The following is a 21,862-nucleotide window of genomic DNA, read 5'->3' as shown; positions in this document are numbered from 1 at the left end:
CTACATCAAAGGAAGGCCATTCTAGTTGGTACAATGTGGTTAACTTTTCTCTTTTAGTTTCAAATCCGTCTCTTCTACTTCTCAAAGAAGTACACATCAGTGACAAAATGAAGACTGAATTTAAGTTTAAAATAATAAAAAAAAAGCCAGGAAGTAAAAGCTTTAAAATTCTTTAAAGAAAAAACTTTTTAATGATTTATTGTTATTTTATATGCATTTGTGTTTTGTCTGCATGCATGTCTGTGTGAGGGTGTCGGATACCCTGGAACTGGGGTTACAGACAGCTGTGAGCTGCTGTGTGGGTGCTGGGAATTGAACCCGGGTCCTGTGGAAGAGCAGCCAGTCCTCTCAGCTGCTGAGCCGTCTCTCCAGCCTCTAAAATTCTTAAATAAACCAATAAATGAGCAAATGTGTGAGTGGCTGCATTAATTTAGCTGTGTGATGTTTTTAATCTGTGAGTTCATTACAATGTGATTTGTTTGTTTGTTTGTCTGTTTTTTGAGACAGGGTTTCTCGATGTAACAGTCCTGGCTGTCCTAGAACTTGCTTTGTAGATCAGGCTGGCCTTGATCTCATTGGGATCCGACTGCCTCTGCTTCCCTCCCAAGTGCTGGGATTAAAGGCGCCACCACTGCCCAGCTTACAATGTGATTTTAAAAAAAGATATATAAATACAGAAACTGAAGCATTATTAGTTTTATAATGGGTCTCTAAGAAAATGTCAAAAGGAAGCCTAGGAAGATGGCTCAGTGGGTAAGAGTTCTTGCTGTGGCAAGCAAGCAGGAAGACCTAAGTTCAAATCCCCAGGATCCACATTACAAAACAAAAGTCAGGCAGGACCGTGTATGTGTGTGTGTGTGTGTGTGTGTGTGTGCGCGCGCGCGCGCGCAGGACTGTGTGTGTGTGTGTGTGTGTGTGTGTGTGTGTGTGTGTGTGTAGTCTAGTTTCCGGTTCAGCGAGGCAGAACTGTGTCCAGGCAATGAGGCAGAGATAGAGCAGGACCCCCAGCCTCCTCTGGCCTCCATGTGCATACATATGTACACATACTACACTCCCTCACCCGCTAAATGCCAAACATAAAAGATAAAGAGGCTCAGCAGTGGTGGCGCACGCCTTTTGTCCCAGCACTTGGGAGGCAGGGGAGGCGGATCTCTGTGAGTTCGAGGCCAGCCTGGTCTACAAAGTAAGTTCCAGGACAGCCAGGGTTATACAGAGAAACCCTGACTCGAAAAACAAAACAAAGCCAAAAAAGATAAAGAAAAAAAACAAAAAAACAAAACAAAACCCAAATCTACTCACTTCCCACAGAGTCTTAAGGACAGTCATATTAAGGTCAGATACTCACCTTCTTTGGGTTGAGCTGTAACTGGTGTCTGAGTCTCCTTTGTATAAGTGACGATTTCTCGAGGGGGGAAGTCAACTTGAGTAATTTTGGCCATTCCAAGTTTAATAGGTCCTCGTCTAAATGAGTGAATATAAATGCTTTTAAACACAACGAATGATAAATTTTAACTACATCAAGCTTGCTATTTTCAAAAATTAAGAATTGATTCCTGTGTATGTAGCATTGAAATTTAAAACCTTGCTTTCCTAGAGAAATGTGAGGTGAACAATGAATTGGCTTTATTTTAGCAAAAGGATTAGAAGGTGGTTGGTACAGACCAAAGATATTTCTGATTCGCTCAGGGCACTTATGTTCCATTTTCAAAAGGCAAGTAGTGTCATTTCTTAGGGTAAGTGTGTAAGTAGTGATAGTTTGAGAGGATAGGAGTTTCAGAATGGACTGCTAAAGATGGTAGGTAGGTTGTAAGAACTAACAATTAGGATTCCAGACTTTCTTCAAGAGTCAAATGCCTCACCCAGCCCTTGTTAGTTCCACACCATTGCTGGGTTTTGACTTTAAGACTGAAAATTAGGTTTCTGTTGAAACTTTCTCTCTTTAAACAAGTGTTTTAAGTGTCTGTACATGCATGTGTGTGTGCACGTGTGTGTGTGTGTGGGGGGGGGTCAGAGGACAACTCTGAGAGTCACCTCTCTCCATCACCTTTCTGTAGGTCCCAGGGATTGAATTTAGGTGGCCAGGCTGGCATGGCCCAGCCATCTTGACAGCCATTTTTCTACTTCTTACATTTGATTGACACTAGAATCACATCAGTGTGGATTTTAAAATAAATTATTTAATTTTTTCAATCTCTACATAGTCAATATTGTCTGTGATTCATGGTGGACAAACTAAGATTGAAATATTCTAAGCCTAATGTAACAGGTTTCTTGAATATAATCAAACTACAGAAGTCACTTCTGACTGAGTGAAATGCAGGAAATAGCAGGAAGGTTGAAAGAAAGAAAAAAATACCTCTTTTTAGCTATTCTGGGAACTTTCACTTGGTTATTAGGTATTTAAATTATAAACTAAAGTATGCTTTCCAACCGTTAAAAGTTCTTAATCATGAAATTCTCTTGAAAAGATATCCAATATAAACATTGTTGCAACTTCCCTAGTATCTGGAATAAATGTCTCATATTTCATAAACATATCTTTTTCAATATATGTCACTGTTAATACATATAATGTGGTGATATACTGTGTACCCTAATCAACTTGCTGGAAGATCAGAGGACAGAGCCAGCCAGTAGATTATAGACATAGAGGTCAGGTGTGGTAGCACACACCCTTAATCCTATCACTTGGAGGCAGAGATCTGTCTGGATTTCTGTGAGTTCAAGAACACACTGGAAACAGAGTCAGGCAGTGGTGGCACACACCTTTAATCCCAGTACTGGGAAGCACACGAGCCTTTAATCCCAGGACGTGATGTCTGGGCAGAGAAAGGTATATAAGGCGTGAAGAAACAAGAACTTATTCTGTTTAGGCTGAGGATTTTGTAGAGGTAAGAACTAGTGGCTGGCTCCTCTGCTTCTCTGATCTTTCAGCTTTCACCCTGATATCTGGCTCTGGGTTTTTTTATTAAAAGGTCACCTAAGATTCGAACAACAATATAAATATTTTTCTATTTTATTTAACCACTATATTAGATTCTTTACAAAAAATGGAATAAAATTAACACATTGAAAAAATTAATTTGTGAGCCAGGCATGGTGACACACATTTGTAATCCCAGTACTTGGGAGATGGGAGTATAAGATTCAGTAGTTTGAGGCCAGCCTGGATTACATGAGACACTATCTCAAAAGAAGAAAATTTAAAAAACAAAACAAAAATTTTTGCTCTATGGTACTACACGTGAGCCATAAAACATTTTTACTGTGTTTTCTACTTTAGGAATAGCTTAGTTATAAGGGGGTGGGGGAGTATCTTCAAATAATTAAATGGCAAAATTTAAGGGTACTTGAAGCAATCTAGAGTAGTCTAAGAGTAAAGTTTGAAATTAGAACTTCATACTTCTTTTAAGATGCAAACCACTAAAGAATAAACCACTCGCTTACCTAGAAAGAAAAGGAGGGTAGGCTAACAGTGTTAGGAACAAATTACTAACATGAAAGCATAATAAACCCAATAGCAAAAGAAAACATTTTTTTAAAATTCTAAGACTTTATAGAAGGACAAGGGCAACACCTCACTTCTCCAAAAGCTACATTTACTGAAAATAAGGAACCAATAGGAAGGGAGAGGGAGAAGACTAGTGTAGCCAGAGAGAGGTCTGCTGGCAGAAGCCCACAGACGTTTCCTATATTTATTCTTGCTTCAGATGCAATGCTCAAGTATATGGTTGCATATTTCAGAAGCTGCAGATTACCAAGGGAAAAGAGCTATCTTAGTCAGGTACAATGGCCACAGCAAGTTTTTTGTTTTGTTTTTATTTTTTGTATTGGAGCCTAGAATGAATGAATGAGTCAGTGACACAGTAAGTTAATACACAGAAATCCGGGGCCAGAGTATAGAGACTAACGTAGCTTGTTCCTTTCAGGACTTTAGACTACTCACTGATTAATTTTATTATAGAAAAATTAATTTTCATATCAAGTAACTCAGAAAAGATTTAATTAAAATGATTAATTATTCAATTAAAAGGATAAATGAGAAGTCACAGTAAAATATAACTCTTGTCTTAACTAGATATACTATTAGAAACTTAAGCAGAGTAAAATCAGGACAGTTTCACAAAGAAGCAAACGAACTATTAAAGAGAGAAGGTAACAAATCTATGCAATACCCCAAATCGGACTCTGAGTGGAGCTGAAGAACGGATGGGTCTGTATCCCAGTGCAGCGTCCTAAACGGTGTAGGACAGCCATGAAGCATTAGTGAAAAAGGTCAGAAATTAGTCAGGCAAATGCAGTCTATAAACGGCTAATGCGAAAATACTATTCACAACTAAGAACTACGTGTGCTGGTTAGTGAGACCAAACCAAAGCCCTCACACTAGGTATCACTCCAGTGCTCTAGTGTACACAGTAAGCATCAAGGTGGTTAAGGATGCAGGTACATAATCCAGAATAATTCTATGTATCTTCAGAATGTGGGAAATTAGTACTGCACAAAAAGGTATACAAACAGCTAAAGCACACAAACCAAATACACATTATTTATGGATGGTAAACAAAACAGGCTATCCAAGAGTTAAAAGGAGTTCTAAGATTCCTAATGAAAAAAAGATTAGTGAAAATAGTTAACATTCTAATCTTGCCCAAAGCTTTAAATGTGTGCAGGAAATTGCCATATTGGTAAAGGAAATGAGTCAACACATAAGCCTTTTGGTAAGAAAAGCAAGACTATTCCACTGGGATACCAAACAGCTAACGTTTCCAAAGTGTGACCTTGCTGTAATTCATGGGTTAAGCACTGCCTTGGGCTTACATGTCACTGCTTTAGAAAAGCACTAAAGATTTCTGCCTCTAGGAAAAAAGAGATTTTTCCCTTCCCAAAGGACTCCCCTAACTTTGGGAGATCTCAATCCTAACAAAGTCAATGCTGTTTTATCACTGCCTGGGTAAGTAAATATCGTATATCTAACCTTCTCCACTAAGATAAATCTCTCTTTATCAGAACAAAAGGTACTTTCTCACATCGGCATTCTTGTATGTTAGCAACACTTACAATGTTCACAGCTCCATACAAAGGCTAAGTACAGCTCTACATTTAGTACTAGCATTTTGTGGGATAGTTACTTCTCATTTATACAAGTTATAGAAGACACACCTAGTTTTAGTTCTATAATTTTTAATACAACAAATGATTTCTCAGCTTGCCTGCATAATTTATCAATAAAAAAACACAAATGAAATAAGAGGAATCCTTCCTCTTAAGAGGAGAGATCATGGGATTTTAAACAGGGTTGTATGTATGCAACAAAGAAAAGAGGGTCCAGTGAAGACCTACTTTGTATTGAGCAACGAACAGTAACAAACTTAGGCTTTGTTAAATCAAAAGCAGTTTGATGAGATGGTCTCCAAAGAATGTTCTGTCAACAGCCTCTACATTATAAAGGGGCTCTAGCTGACCAATAACATAGACCTCCTTGTTGAGAATGTCATATTAGTCTAAAATTGAGCAAAACTTCATTTCAGAATATAGCCAGTACTAAAAAATACACCATTCAAAATACGTGGTTATATATACTAAAAGGTTCTTTAGACATATAAAGTACAATCCTAATTCTTAGAAGTAAACTGATCAAAAACAGAAAAAAAAAAAAAAAGGAATAAGCATGGACTACCTAACTGAATAACCATCACTTAAATTTTAGAACAAAAGTGATTAAGAAAGTAAGCAATAAAATGTAACATCCAACATGCAAAACTGACCAGCTCATCCTTTTATACTTACTCGTAAATTATCAGCAATACCAATAGAAATTTTTATCATTTAAAAAGAGTTATTCAACAATATCCTCCATTCTAATGTCGACTCTTATCTTCTCCTGTTCTTTGTGTGGACTAATCTTAGACCACCCTGGCCAACAATGCAGGTGAGTGTCCAGGCCCACCTCACACATCTTCATGCATTTCCTGTGACATCTGTTCTCACTCCTCCATTAGCATTCTGCTCAGTATGAGCTGGTTTCACTTCACTTTCAGATCCAAGTAGTCCATTTAAACGCCGTGTATTTAGACATGCATTATTTTACTACTTTTTTAAACATCTAGAAATTCTGGAACTTGGAGATGAATCAACAAAATGCAGGTTTCTATTTGTATGTATAAAATGGACAAACAGCCCTCTTGAAAGTTATTTCCAGGTGAGTCAGTGCTTTCACAGGACACTGAATTAAGATGTAAAAGTTCTTTTCTTTTCTGCTAAACTTACATAAAAACTGTTTTCTTTCTCAATTAAGAACAAACATCTTTAAAGTTATCAAGTTACTTATTTTCCTATTTTACAGTAAGTCATAAAATATACTTTACATTAAGCAAAAGCTACATAATCTCCTTTGAGCAGTTTGAAAAAGCATCTTCAAGCTAATGACACAATCACTAGCTTGGCATTCTGTGAAAGCAGAGAATCTGTCTTATGTGGTAATCTATAGTAATTCAGACAAAGCTGGCAATGTGACGACTATTTGTTCCCCACACAAATAGTTTTCTCACCAGTACTTCCTCCCAGTTTACAATAGCCTAATGCATCTCTAGTAGTTTCTAGGTTATTCATGGAGGATGACACTTTTTAACTCACACTAGCTTTAAAAATTAAGCCAGTGTCACACAGTCCCTTTCAAAGCAAACTTACTGACAATGCTCTAACATACCCTCTCTTCCTATTTGGAACCAGGACCAATGAACTCAAAGTATAGATTATTTAAATAAAGATAATATGTAATACTAAGGAATTTAGAAAATATAGTAACTTAGGTTGAGAAATATTTTCACTGTTATAATGTTGGTTGTAGAAGAGAAAAAAAACCCTTTCACTTGAAAATACTAGTTGCTTATTTGATATTTAGAGGAATACTGACATATTTGTATAGAAGGGTGTGGAAATGCCAGGCATGGTGGCTCACACCTTTTATCCCAGCACTCAGGAGGCAGAGGCAGGTGAGTCTCTGAGTTCGAGGCCAGCCTGGTCCACAGAGTGAATTCCAAGCCACCCAGGGCTACATGGTGAGACCCTGTCTTAGAAACAAAAGCAAAAAGCATAGAAGCATAAACCAAATAGCTGTAGCCCTAAAAATTAATTTAGATTAAATTGCCTTCACAATATATATTTTATAGAGTAATATTACTTGTCAAAAGAAAGCTTTTTTTTTCTTAAATGAGAGTTATCATTTACCTGCAACAATTGTACTGCTAGATTTGTTGTTTTTGGAAAGCATATCTCAGATTCAAGCTGGCAAGCTTTCTGTACCTTTTATTTTAGATTTTATTTTTATGTATCTGAGTGTTAGCCTGCATGTATGTCTATGCAGCACATGTGTGCCTGATACCAGCAGAGATCAGAAGAAGGCATCAGAGTCTCTGGAACTGCAGCTAGAGACGGTTGTATCACAGTGAGGGTGCTGGAAACCAAATCTAGGTCCTCTGCAAGAGCAATATGTGCTCTTAACTGCTGAGTCATCTCTCCAGCCCATTTCTGTATCCTTTAATTGTTATTTTAGAAGTGAATATACTGTTGACTTTGGGGACCATCCAGCCCCTTTTCTTTGCAGGGTTTGTTGTGAGGTTTTTGTTTGTTTGTTTTCTTTCTCAGAGTTAATTGTCTATTTTTATCTTTAATCAGAGGGACACATGCACACACATGCACACGGGAAAAGAAAAAAGGTGGGAAGTTTTAATAACCTTTTTTCTTGTAGTACTGGGTACTGACAGCCAGGGCTTTACACATGCTAGGGAAGTCCTCATTGCTGAGCTATAATCTGGCCTTTAGAAGGATGCTAAGATGTTTTTCAGAGGAGGAGATTTAACTTTGGCCCGAAATAAGGATTCTGAATCAACTGTGGATTTTGACCTGCTGTGTTTACTCTTGCTTCAGCTGTAATAAAGGGGATGTTGGTAAATAAAAACTTGCCAACTGCCATGTACAAGTAGGACACAGGAAGAATCGATAATACTTTCCTCAATCGATAATACATCCTTTAGGAAAAAAGATGAAATATTACTGAATTTCTGAAAAACAAGTTTAAACGTATGCAGAGTCCTAAAACAAACATGAAATAGTTTTATGAGGCAGACATAAGCTCAATAAAACTGCAAGTAAATCAGTGTTTCCTTGGCAGTAATTCTTTAACACTGACACTTCATGCATTATTTTACAGTTTTATTATGTGCACGTGTGTGTGTGCCTTGTCTGTGTGTGTACCATGTGTGTACAGTGCCCACAGAGGTCAGAAGAGGTTGGACGCCCTGGAACTATAGTTACAGATGGTTGTGGGTTGGTAGATGTGGGTGCTAGGAACTAAACCAAGTCCTCTGCAAGATCAGCAAGTGCTCTTAACTACCCAGCTCTGACATTTTATGTTATGGTTATTTTTTATCTTATTTAACAGAATCAGCTACTTAACAGAACAGAATTGAGCTGCTTAATTGAATTGTTTCAATGTTCAACTAGCAAGTGGGAAATTAAGTACAACAAAGATGTTCTATACTATTTGTAGTCAAAACAGTCACACAATAACCAGTATATTTGTTTAAGCAGAACAAATTTAAATTCATGAACACTTCTATTTTTAATATAAATTATCATAAAAACTACTTAACTATTTACTACTAACGTGTGACAGCTAAAATACTGTTGCAAAAATTTACCCCAGTTTACAAGAGAATTTCTATGCTGTTCAGATTTTAAGAAGTAAATACTAAGTCAACACAAGTATTTAGACCCCTTCTTCTAAAGCACTGACAGCACTTGGCCCTGAAAGCACTCTGTTCTATCATTAAAATACTGATGAAGAATTACATACCTAGACCCCACGGCGCCATCTCCAGAATCTTGGCTTCCAGCTTCGCTTGGTGTGCTCACAGATTTGGAGGACGGAGACATGGGAGGAGGGACTAAACAGTGAAACAGACAGGGATCTGCTGTTACTACAATGAGAGCGTGTGGTATTTCAAAGATAATTCAACATGAAGTTATTAACGAAAAAGGGAAAACTGATAAGAAATCAAACAACAGAAATATATGGGTGAAAGAAAATGAACAGTAGGAAGAAAGGAAAAAAGACAGTTAACAACCATGCTGAGGACTCATGCAATTTCTCTGCCAAGATGCACTCAGGCTTTCTATGTTTATAGGCAAGATTATGGAAAGATGTATCTTCCTCTCATCCATCACCAAAGGCGGCCACTAATTTCAAAGGAGAACATTCCTTCTCACTTTTTTAATGTCACTCTTGTAAGACAATCCTATTTTATGTGTTAACTGTGATTACCCTCTCAAAATTAAAACTTTGAAATATGCTTCAAGTAACTGACTTTCTGGTTTTTTAAGATTTGTTTTAAAATATTAATCTCTGTCTAATAATTTTTTCTTTCAAACCATTTTAGGGCTGGGGACATAGCTCAGTGCCTGCCGAGCATGTGCAAGGTCCTGGATTTAATCCCTGGTGCCTCAAAAAATTAGTATTTAAAATCAGTCCATTTCTCTCCATTGAAAAGAGACAATTTAGAGAAACAATGCAGCTAAAGGAATGGCTCCTTTAAAATGTTCATTAGTTTCCAGCAATGTGGATGGAAAATGCAAACAGGCCATACATAAAACTGCATGCCTTCTAGACATGATGCATAACATAAAGCAACGCATGCAAATTACACACGGAAAGATGTATGGTAACTTCTTACCCCAGTACTCAGAAAAAACTGAACGTACAGACAAAGATACAGACACCCAAAATAGTCTTAATCCCTTCTTAGAGAAAACATACATTCTTCATAGTTTATAAAGCAATAGCAACTGTTTTTCTCCAATGTTCAACACCAGGTAACAGCAGTTAAACGTGCACATCTCATGCTAGGACACTTGTAAACTTTTTGATTACCGTAGCAGGAAGCATAGGAGGCTCATCACTGCCATCTTCTGGTTAAATTTTTACCATAACTGTCCCCAATCCCAAGTATCTTTTTAAAATAATCTTTCAGTGTGCAACATTAAGTGACCAACACATTTTATGTTGCACTGACTTCTCTTAATATCTACTAAACAGAAGGTAAATTCCTAGTTTTAGAATCAGTACTATACGGGGGAAAAGCCATAGCTAGAATGCTTGTTTCTGAGCTAATAGGGGTTAATTCTTGCTTGTATTTCAACCAGTATCAAAAACAAAGTCAGTATTTCTAACATTATGATTAAATGTAACAGAAACAATTATGCAACCACGTGAACTTGATTGACTTATGGGTGACACTGTGTTAGGTGCTGCATGTGTAATTCAGTATAGCTGAAAAGGAATGTATCTAAAGTCAGGTAATGAGGTCAAAACCCTTCCGCTTTTCCCGGTCCTCTCCTTGTCTTCCTGTCCCTCACTGTGAGGCTTCTCTACTCTAAGCTCCAGCTGCACACAGGAATGGCAGTGTGTGACAGCTGCTTGTCTACTGTGCTGTAAACACAAATACATGTTTAGTAAATCAGAGCGAGGCACTGTATTTCCATACCAAAGAGCTTCAAACTAGAAAGTCTATGTTCTTTATAGTGTACATAGAACTTCATAACTGAGAAACTTTTTTTTTTTTTTTTTTTTTACAGATACATACTAGAGAGACTGAGGAAAATACTGAAGCTATTATTAATCTATTTCTCTGTTGGAAAGCATCAGAAATATTTTCCATTTTCATTGTCTTTTCCTCTTTCTGGTGATTTCAAGTATCAATGATTCTATTCAGTAAGTTCAATAATAACTCACTTTGTGAAGACTGCATTAAAAATGTCAGCAATATTCTTTAGAAATAGGTTAAATAGTAATTACATGTACATAAATAGATACATTAACCCAGTTCTGAAATGAATGTTTCAGAAAAAGAAATCAAGAGTGACAGAACTACCAAATTCTCATGGTGACTCAGCCATGTGCTCAGGGCAGTTTAAAGGCAAGTGACGGAGAGGACACATAACAAAGTCTAAGCTATTATCTAGCTGACTAACTTCATCTTATCAGAGTAAATAAAGTACCTCAGAAGGGACTGTCAGGAAAATGCAAATCACTACTATTACCCAAGGGTGGCAGCTAATAGAAAACAAGGGAATGGGAACATTAATTGACCACCACACTGTAGCTCAATTAGTTTCAGAAGAAAATGACAGAATACAGTAACTATGCAACAAGGCAATGCCACTGTCCTCTCAGACATCAACGAACCACTGAAATAGTGAAAACATACATCCAAGATGCAGAAAGCCCCTGAACCCATTAGATACCAAGTCTTAGAAAAGACTCACTTCTGGAATTCATTTTAAACAATGGCTTGTAAATATAACTAGCTTTGAAAATATCGTAAGCCATTAATATGTAGCTTTTGTTGAGTATTTAAAATATGACTTGCTTATCAAGACAGTGATTTGATGAGATTACCTGTATTTCAAGTTCTGTTGATAAAACAGCCAATAACAGGTTTTGTATTGTCATAACATAATATGGTAATGGATTTAACTTCACAGAAGTTCATGGCAAAGAGAACACTTGTTCCTTTCTCTGAGAACCAGAGAGGTGCCAACTGAAAATGAAACAACCACACCACAGCCTCACTGATCACGTAGTAATCCTGAAAGGAGTAACTGTTCCATTCTCTAGGACGAAAGCTTTGTCAAGAAGGCTTTTCCTCACCCCCTAAGACCTTGGCTTTCCAAGGATATAAAATTAACATTACAGTGTTTGGTCAGTGAAGAAATATCTAGAATATTTGTAACCATAAAAACCTAAAAATGCACTTAGATTTAAAATTAACACTAACTCTGGTCAACTACTCACAGAAGCTTCAGAGGTGAAGGAGGGTGTGTGGTAGAATAAACTCTGGGAAAAGGACTTTTGCTAGGAAGAAGGGATAGAAAAGGTAGGCAGCCATGGAAGGTGAGTACAGAGATTGAGAATGTTGGCAGAGACGGTGAATGGACAGTACAGGCTTCTGGGACAACCCAAAGTTGTGAGGTCTCTCGGCTGGCACATCAATCAATCCACACACTACTCACACATCAATGCCCCCTTGTGGATGGACATATGCTCCCAGCCTAGGGCTTAACATTTATACTCTCTGCTTTTTCTGTCCTTCTAAGAAACATTGCTTTAAATATTAACCTTTGAAATACTAATTTCTCCATTTATAATACCTCTCTTCTGATAATGAATGTTTATGTGTTTTTGTTGTTTTGTTTTGTTTTTTGAGACAGGGTTTCTCTGTGTAGCTCTGTCTGTCCTGAAACTCCCTCTGTAGACCAGGCTGGCCTCAAACTCAAGAGAGCCACCTGCCTCTGCCTCCCAAGTGCTGAGATTAAAGGCGTGTGCCACCACCGCCCAGCTATGAATATTAATATTAAGAATATTTTCTTCAGTATAATTTAGAGCATTAGAGAATTAAATTTTTCTTTGTTTTTGTTTTGTTTTTTGAGATAAGGTTTCTCTGTATAACAGCCCTGGTTGTCCTGGAACTTTTTCTGTAGACCAGGCTGGCTTCAAACTCAAAAGAGATCTGTCTACCTCAGCCTCCTGAGTACTGGGATTAGAGGCCTGGCCCACCACACCTGGCCAAGTATTAATTTTTTATACAAAGTTAATAAAAATAATTTTGTAGTATTAAAATATCATAAAGAGCTGTGTGGTGGTGACACATGTCTTTAATCCCAGCACTCAGAGGGCAGAGGCAGGCAGATCTCTGAGCTCCAGGCTAGCCTGATCTACAGAGTGAGTTCCAGGACATCCAGGACTACACAAAGAAACCCTGTCTCAAAAAACAAAACAAAACAAAACAAATCATAAAGAACCAACATTCTTTGTCATGAAATAAAAATAATTAAAAATTAGGCTACACTTAAAAAAAATGACCTGGCAACATGGACAGGATTCTCTCTAAAAATCTGATTTAAAATATCCAAAACTTTAAAAAAAGAATCCAAAACTTACAAGAAAACTCAGAGGGGAAAACAATAAAACAATACTTAACCAGCAATGCTGTGCTTAAACTTAGCTCCTTAGATATGGTTACTTAAAAGTTAAAACATTCATTTTAGGAAATATCCAAATTTCAGTTTCTGCTATGTATTTGTCTACAGTGTCTTAAAAAGGGTGTCTTTTGTTTGGTCTTCCCAAGTAGAAAGACATGATCTTAAAAACTGAACCAATATTTAAGGTCTAGCCTGCACTGACACCAGGGATAAAAATGTGAGTGATCCCTCTCTCAAGAATATCAGACAAACCCAGCCAAATGGTCAAATAAGTAACAATCTACAAGCAAATATGATGGGATTTCACTAGTGACATGGAGGAGGAGGGGGGGGAGGAGGGGGAGGAGAAGGGGGAGGAGGAGGAGGAAGAGGGGGAGGAGGAGGGGGAGGAGGGGAGGAGGAGAACGGGGAGAAGGGGGACAAGGAGGGGGAGGAGGGGGAGGAGGAGGAGGGGGAGGAGGGGAGGAGGAGAAGGGGGACAAGGGGGACAAGGAGGGGGAAGAGGAGGAGGGGGGAAGAGGAGGAAGGGGGAGGAGGAGAGGAGGAGGGGAGGAGGAGGAGGAGAGGAGGAGGGGAGAAGGAGGAGGAGGGGGAGAGGAGGAGGAGGGGGAAGAGGAGGAGGGGGGGGAGGAGGGGGGGAGGAGGAGGGGAAGAACAAAGAAAAATCGTATTAAAGAGTTTTGAACAGTAAACCTTAAATATGTTTGATAACGATTCAAGAAATTTTTATAGAGAAAAGAAAACAAGTATCTGTATGCTAGGTCATGATACAAACTGGACTTTTAAAAAAACTATCATGTTTTTCTGGTGTCCTCAGAAGTCAGAAGGAGTCCCATCTCCTGGAACAGGAGTTACAAATGATTGTGAGCTACCATGTGGGTACCAGGAACTAAACCTGGGTCCTCTGCAAGAGTAACAACTGTTCTTAACTGCTGAGCCATCTCTCCAGCCTCTGGGTTTGTTTGTTTGTTTGAAACTGTAGATTATTGAAAAAGACAAAACAAAAAAACCCCCCAAAAAAACCAAAAACAGCTTTATCCGTATTTTGTACTCTTCGTGACAAATTACAAATGAGCACTGGGCTTATAAGTGTATGTTTAAGGATTATGAAACGCATTTTGCCTAATTATTTTTTAAGATTTATTTTTAATTATGTGTATGTTTATGTGGCAGTATGTGCACATGAATGCAGGTGTCCTGAGAGGCCAGAAGAGGGCATCAGATCCCCTGGAGCTGGAATTACAGGTAGTTGTAATCTACCTAAGGGGTGCTTGGAACCTAGCCCAGGTCTCCTGCTAGAGTCATACAATCTTACATGCTGAGGCATCCTCCTGTCCTCTCATCCCTGCCCCACTTAGGCCTAACTATTTAAAGGCAACAAGATCACCATAATGTGTTTGGCCCTTTATTGATTTCATTATGTTAAATTCGCTAAGAGATGGAAAAGTCTAGAAATAAGAAGGGAAAAATATGTAGTGATGTGACTAGGAAATGGAAAGGCTAAAATCTTAAACACAGTCCAGGCCACAGCAGCTATTGAAAGATATTCTTAATTCTGTGTAATCAGCTTATGCTCTTTTGGTAAACACAATTTCATATGTCTTTACATTATTTAAATTTTTTAATGATTTAAATGAAGGCAATGACACTTAGCTTGTTTCTCAAAGCCTGCTTACTGGTGCCCTGCTCTATTTTGGCCAGATCTAACTTTCTGCTCTTACAGGCGGCTAAAAATTCTAATATTCTCATGTCAAATAGTAAGGTTGTATTTAATCAAGAGGACACTGGGATGAAGAGATAGCTCAGTAGTCAGGAGAACTTGATGCTCTAACAAAACATGCTGGCTAGTGTTATATGTCAACTTGACAGAGGCTGAGTCATCTGAGAGAGAAGCCTCAATTGAGAAAATGTCTCCACAAAATCAGGCTGTAGGCAGGCTGGCCTGTAGGGCATTTTCTTAAGTAGTGATTGATGGAGGAGGGCCCAGTCCATTATGGGTGGAGCCACCGTGGGCTGGTGGTCCTGGGCTCTATAAGAAAACAGGCTGAGCAAGCCTTGGGGAACAAGAGAGTAAGCAGCACCCCTCCATGACCTCTGCATCGGCTCTTGTCTCCAGGTTCTTATCCTGCTTGAGTTTCTGTCCTGACTGACTTCCTTCAGTTGAATAGTGATGTGGGAGCACAAGGCTTTAATAAACCCTTTCCTCCCCAAGTTGCTTTGGTCATGGGGTTTCATCACAGCAACACTAACTCTAACCAGGCCACAGAAGATTCCCAGTTCAGTTCCCAGCACCAATATGGTGGCTGACACCCTCTCTGACCTCTACAGACAGCAGGCATGCACATGGTGCACATACATACAAGCAGGTAAAACACTCATAAAAGAAAAATAGATATTAAAAAAGTTAAAATCTTTCAGTAACCACTCATATTCATGAAATACATTTTCATTAAAAAGAAAAAGCGTAGCTATTTACAGTCTTTTCATAGTTTAGTGTAGCAAAAACATCAAACGGATGGTTTGAAGATGAACAATATTTTTTTACCTTTCATTCTCCCCCTTTCTCTCACGTCTACACATAGACCAAAACAATGGCATAAAGAAAAGATTTTTAAAGCCAGTCTGGCCAGTAAGGAGGAGTGCTGTGCAGGCCTGGAGGCTGAGTTCTTTCCCTAGAACCCATGGAAAGGCGGAAGCCAAGGACTGACTTGATTAAGTTCTCCCTGGCGTGTAAGCCACCCCTCCTAATTAACACGACGAAATGACTCTACCAAACAGAAAAGGCAGCACGTGAGGGAGCTCTACGTGCTGAGGCTCAGTCCGGGCACGAATGTGCTGGACAGCTACAAGACGCCACCCCGTGCTACAGCTGCCTCCGCTAAAATCATTTCTTTTCCAGTTCTGCTTGAGACAAAATCAGCTTGTTACTGGCTAGGAACAGCTGACTTAGCAATATTTTTATTTGAATCAACTTGCCTCGGAGTTAACATTCAAAACTCAAGCCATCTAAGAGAGGCTACAAAATCCACGGCTGAAGGCCAGTTAGTTCTGATGAGTGCAGTCTCTATTGAAGGAAGTCTTGGCTTGAATCCTCATTGCCCCCAGACTGTCAGCATGGCTCCTGTTGTCAAGCTGACACTGACTCTTCACAGCTCCTGCCACTAGAGCGTGTGCACAAGCACACAGGATCAAGAACTCACACAGAGGAAGAGTGGAAACGGGACTGTTGTGTGCTTCTAGGATCTGAGGAGTTTGTCAATATGACACTGGAAGCTATCTCAGAGCTTGAAGCTCTAGTGGGAGGAAGAAGGGTTGCTAAATTGGATCACATTCTAAGTGGCAGTAATACAACAATGCTGGTTCTTGGAGAAGGACCTGAAGTATGAATGGACTTTCTTGCCTTATACTAGACTCTGGATTTTTTTTAAACCTTTGATGTTTAGATTCTTTAAGTCTCTGTTAACGGGAAATACTTTGAAGATGTACATCCATTTTCCTAAGCTAATCATAGTTATATTGAAGTTTGTTTTTGTTTTGTTTTCTTAAAGGCTAGTAAAGGTTTTTTGTTTTGTTTTGATTTTGTTAAAAATAAAGCTTCTCTATCCTACCCTAGGCTTTAAATCCCCTGGCTTCTACCCACTTCACTCTGCTTCTTTCTGGCTTATGACACCGCAACCACCTGGCTAAGCCTGGATCTACCAGGGACTGGGTGCTCACTATTCCCTCCTCCTGGCTAAGCCTGGATCTACCAGGGACTGGGTGCTCACTATTCCCTCCTCCTGGGTTGCTCCTACTCGAAGCTATAGCATGTTGGGTTCCTTCTGCTTATTCTGTTCTCACTCATAAAGCTCTTCCTGAACACACTATTTAATGCAGCCCTCAGTCTCCCTCTGACATATCAGCATGCTAATCCAGCCCTGCTACAGGAAGTCTGCAAGGAACTCTATTGTCTATACTCAGAAGTCCATCCCTAAGGCTGGTTTATCAAAAGTTCTCAATATTTTTTGAATGAATGAGTGGATGGATAAGATTTTCCTTAAAAATATGTAAAAATAAATATTAGGAATTTGAGTTTCAAAAATCAGTGTTTCAAACTGTTTTCACATTTCAAAAGGGAAGTCAAATTTATGGGAATTCTAAATATAAATAACTATAAATTTATCCCCTATTAATTTTATAATGAGATTATGGCCATGTAAAATGTTTATCTAAGCCCTTATTACAAAGAAAGAAGCCAGCCTTTACTCCTAGCACTCAGGAGGTAGAGGCAGGCTGTCTATATAGTGAGTTCCAGAACATCCAGGACTACATAGAGAGACCCTGTCTTAAAACAAACAAACAAACAAAAAAAAAAAAAAAACAGAAAACGGGGCTGGTGAGGTGGCTCTGTGTGAAAAGGTGCTTGCCACAAAGGCCTGAAGACCTCAGTTTGATCCTCTTTACCCACATGAAGGTGAAGAGAACCAACTTCACCAAGCTGTCCTCTGACCTCCCAATGTCCAATGTGGTGTACACACACACACACACACACACACACACACACACACACACACACAAATAACAACCAATAGTTAGAAAGAAAAGAAGAGCACTTAGTATTCTTCCAGAGAACCTTGGTTCAGTTCCCAACCCCTACACGGTGGTTCACAACCACCCCAACTCCAGTTCTGGGGGATTCGTGGTGATATATTGTGTACCCAAATAAAGCTTGCTTGAGGATCTGAGGACACAGCCAGCCACTAGATTAGACACAGAGGTCAGACAGTGGTGGCACACACCTTTAATCCTATCACTCGGGAGGCAGAGATCCATCTGGATCTCTGTGAGTTCAAGGCCACACTGGGCTACATTACATTGATCCAGTATAGGAGAGAAACAGAGCCAGGCAGTGGTGGCACACACCTTTAATCCCAGAACTTGCGATCTCATGCCTCTGCTTGGGAAGCACACATGCATTTAATCCCAGGAAGTAATATGGCAGGGCAGAGAAGGGTATATAAGGGGTGAGGAAACAGAAACTCACTCTCTTTAGGCTGAGGATTTCATAGAGGTAAGAACTAGTGGCTGACTGTTCTGCTTCTCTGATCTTTCAGCTTTCACCCTGATATCTGGCTCTTGAGTTTTTTTAATTATAGGACCATTTAGAAATTTGAACAACAGGATTCTACATCTTCTCTGGCCTCTAAGGCACACATGTGGTACATATACATACGTGTAGGTGAAACACTCACACACCTTAAAAAAAAAAAAAGGCTAAAAAAAAAAAAATCCCCAAACAAAAACCCCAACAACTTACAGCTGATAAGAAGAGCTCTGATCATACCGCTTTCCTAGGTAAAACCTGTGAACTGTCTCCCAATAGCTCCTCCAAGTCTAGCCTCAGCCTTCATTTCTAATATCCTTTCTCTGCCTACCTTGCCATCCAGTCAAAGTGAACCATGTGCTATTTCTCTGAGCACACTTTCATGTCTTGGCTCACATTTCTTCTGTGGAAAGGCTCTCCTTTCCCATCTATACACACTGAAAGCCTACAGACACTGGGTAGCCAGGTCTACACAGCAAATTCCTGACAGGGCTGTACAGCAAGACAGAAGGTAACCGGCAGACATGACTACATAAAATGAAAGGCTCTTTTCAATAAAAATTAAGAATAGAGTCAGCAGGTAACTGATTAGGAGAAGGTTGTTTGCTGTTTGTTTTTAAACCATGCAACAAAAGTCCTACAAACCAAAAGATAAAGACCTCAATAATAAACAAGCAAAAGAACACACATGTGCAAATCCCAGAGAAGAAAAGCTGAATGACTGACAGTTACCAGGTAAGTATGTATTAAAACATGTTGGGTTTATTACTACCTGTGATGATTAGCTTTAATTCTCAGCTTGGCACAACCTGGAATCACCTGGGAAGAGAGTCGTGATGGGGCACTGTCTACATTAGGTTGGTCTGTGGGCATGTTGTGGGGGACTGTCTTAGTGAAGTTAACTGATGTGGATGACACCACTCTCTAGGCAGGGGCTTCTGAACTGTGTAGAAGCAGAAACACTGGGCTGAGTGCAAGTGAGCAAGCGAGCAGCACACGCACTTTGCTCTGCTCTTGGCTGTGGATGTGATGGGACTAGCTGGCTTGAGTTCCTGTCACCTGATTTCTCTTTGACAGTCTGTGACTTGGAACTGCGAGCTAAAGTAAACTCTCTCCTAAGTTGATTTTTGTCAGGAAATTTTATCACAGCAACAGAAATGCCCATCAAGTTGGCAAAAATTAGAAACTTGGATAATATTCACTGATAATACAGACACAAGAGGGTAAGCAATTGTAGCCACTCTTGAGACTGATAAGCAGAACCTAAGTAAGCCTATACAAAATATCACAGCAAAGTCAATTCCTGGACATGTCCCCAGAGAAACATTTCTGTCCTTCAAAGGGCAGGACTACATTCTTTGCAGTGTTGCTTATGGCATTAAAACAGACAGAAGCAACCTAAATGCACAGTAGGGAACTGGAGAAGTAAAATATAATGCACAAGGAAATACAATACAGGTTAAAAATAACCAGACATGTATGTAGCAACATGGAATAAACCATTAAACAATACAATGTTATCAGTGTTAAACACACACAAATATGAAAAACATTAGAAATACAAGCACTCAGAAGATGGACCCAAAGAACCTACTATATATTCTAGAAATTCAGGAATGGTTACATTCTAGGATAGGAAGGAGAATTAGAAATGGAGAAAGAGGGCAAGCTTGTCCGGCTCACGTCTCTCAAGAACCAACAACAGAGGTAGGCTATGAGTGAAAACATGTGAGCAAGTGAAATGGAAGTCCAAGGGGGCAAAAGGAACAGGGAAGGAAAAAAATCATGGAAGAAAGCTAAACCCAACGGCACAGGAAATAAAACACAAGACCCCTCAAGGACTGTACCACTAGTAAGTGATGTGGTTCAGTTACTAGGATAACAAGAAAAAAAAAATCTAATTAATTTGTTTTTAAAATCAAAGTATATAGCACAGGATTATTAAAGACATAAAAGTTAATATGCTATAGTCTTCAAATTCTATCAATAAGAAAAATAGGAGCAGAAAGAAGTAACAATGAACAGATCCTAAGAATAATTAGCCTTTTCATCTTACAACCTTTAGAAATACCAGCTTTACAAGGACAGTGAAGTTCCACAACAGGCACACAGCAGTCACTCTGTTACTACTCTGGTCTATGTCCCCTAGGCTAGATGCAATTAGCCTACACACCTGTGATCTTAGCACTCAGGAGGCCAAGGCAAGAGGATTGTGAGTTTAAGGTCAGACTGGGCAGAAAATCCTGTCATAAAAACCAAACCCCAAACCCAAAACAAACCTCCAACACCCTGGCAACACTGCTGAGAAGATAGTTCCATTCGTCAAGTGCTTGCTGCACAGGCATGAGGACCTGAGGTCTAGCCCCAGAACCAGCCTGGTGGCACATGCTTGCGGTCCCAGGCAGGAAGATGGAGACTGGCGGATCCCTGCACTCAATGGCCAGCAGCCTAGTCTACTCTGAGAGCCTGAGGTCAGGAAGGTGGGTAGCACCCAAGGAACCATACCAAGGTTATCTGGCTTCTACATGCATGGACACCTACCCGCATACACACAAACACACATCACACACACAAACACACAGACATTAGCTCAAAAACTAACCTTGAAATGCCAGGTCCCTAAAGGATAAAGGTCATTGCCACACTACAATACAATCTCCATAGCAGCACCCAACACAGAACTTTTATTTTATTATTACTTAAGTAAGCATTAAATGATTTCTGATTGTCCCAGTATCTCTATGCAGCCTATTGGTCTAATAGAACTATCAAAATGAATGACCCAGGAAAAGGACAAGACCAAGTGAAATGACTACCAAAGAAGCAGCCAGTATTATGTCTCTAACTGCTCTGAGAGAATACTATAAATTTCTCTTCCTTCTCATTTGCTTGTGAGTACTAGTGATATAACTTTGACTTGGTATACCTTTCCTAGCCTACAAAAAGGAATACACAGTTAAGATTAGGAAATACTCATCTTTAAGTTTAACACAGTATGATGCACAGTAAATTACTGATTTAAATAAGAAAATTCAGTTTCATAGCTTGGTATGTGTTAGTAGGTATTAATCTTGATTTCTCAAACAAATAAAATAACTATATACTACAAAGACCATACACAAATGATATCAAACAATGCACTGAGCTCAGCTATGTCTGAGCCCGACAGAATATCTGCCTTGTCTCCCATGAACAGATACAGTCAGATCCTTACCCATAGGGGAGTCTGTGGTCAGCCCCATGCTTTGAAGCAATGCCTCAGCTTCCCTTCTCTTTTTTTCAAGATCAGATTCCTCTTGCACAGAAACAGCAGCTTCTTTCTTCTGATCAGTCTAAATGTTTTAAGTTAAAAACTCAAGTTTATGTATAATATGACACATTGCTATTTATAAAAAGATTTTATTTCAATTTATTTTTATTTTTATTTATATTATGTGTATGGTGTTTTACTTGAATGTTATGTATGTGCACCACATGTTTGCCTGGTGCTCACTGAGGCCAAAAGAAGAAGTTGGACCCCTAGAACTGGAGCTATCAATGTTTGTGAGCTGCCATGTAGGTACTGGGAATTAAACCCAGTCCTCAAAGAGAGCAGTCAGTGCAATTAACCACTTAGGCATCTCTCCAGCCCTATATGAAATTTTTTTTTTTTTTTGAGACAGGGTTTCTCTGTGTAGCTTTGCGCCTTTCCTGGAACTCACTCTGTAGCCCAGGCTGGCCTCGAACTCACAGAGATCCAC

General features: G+C 39.2%; 1 protein-coding gene across 5 annotated transcripts in view; it reads right to left on the bottom strand.

Moving 5' to 3' along the window:
• The window catches only part of Dync1i2 (dynein cytoplasmic 1 intermediate chain 2), a 53,963-nt gene that overhangs the window by 26,948 nt on the left and 5,153 nt on the right, over positions 1-21,862 (bottom strand). For 3 of the 5 annotated variants that reach the window (XM_059260677.1, XM_059260678.1, XM_059260676.1), the window contains exons 3-6: positions 21,337-21,454; positions 8,856-8,946; positions 4,176-4,235; positions 1,346-1,461 (exon numbers count right to left, since the gene is read on the bottom strand). In XM_059260677.1, coding sequence (XP_059116660.1) covers positions 1,346-1,461; positions 4,176-4,235; positions 8,856-8,946; positions 21,337-21,454 — 385 coding nt within the window. The remainder of the gene's footprint in view (positions 1-1,345; positions 1,462-4,175; positions 4,236-8,855; positions 8,947-21,336; positions 21,455-21,862) is intronic. The other 2 variants (XM_059260680.1, XM_059260679.1) reach the window with 1 other exon arrangement.

The sequence above is a fragment of the Peromyscus eremicus genome, chromosome 4 (genome assembly GCF_949786415.1).
Source record: "Peromyscus eremicus chromosome 4, PerEre_H2_v1, whole genome shotgun sequence".
In the NCBI taxonomy this organism is placed as follows: Eukaryota; Metazoa; Chordata; class Mammalia; order Rodentia; family Cricetidae; genus Peromyscus; species Peromyscus eremicus.
Note: the sequence above shows the minus strand (reverse complement) of the source record. Positions and strands in the feature narration are given on the sequence as shown.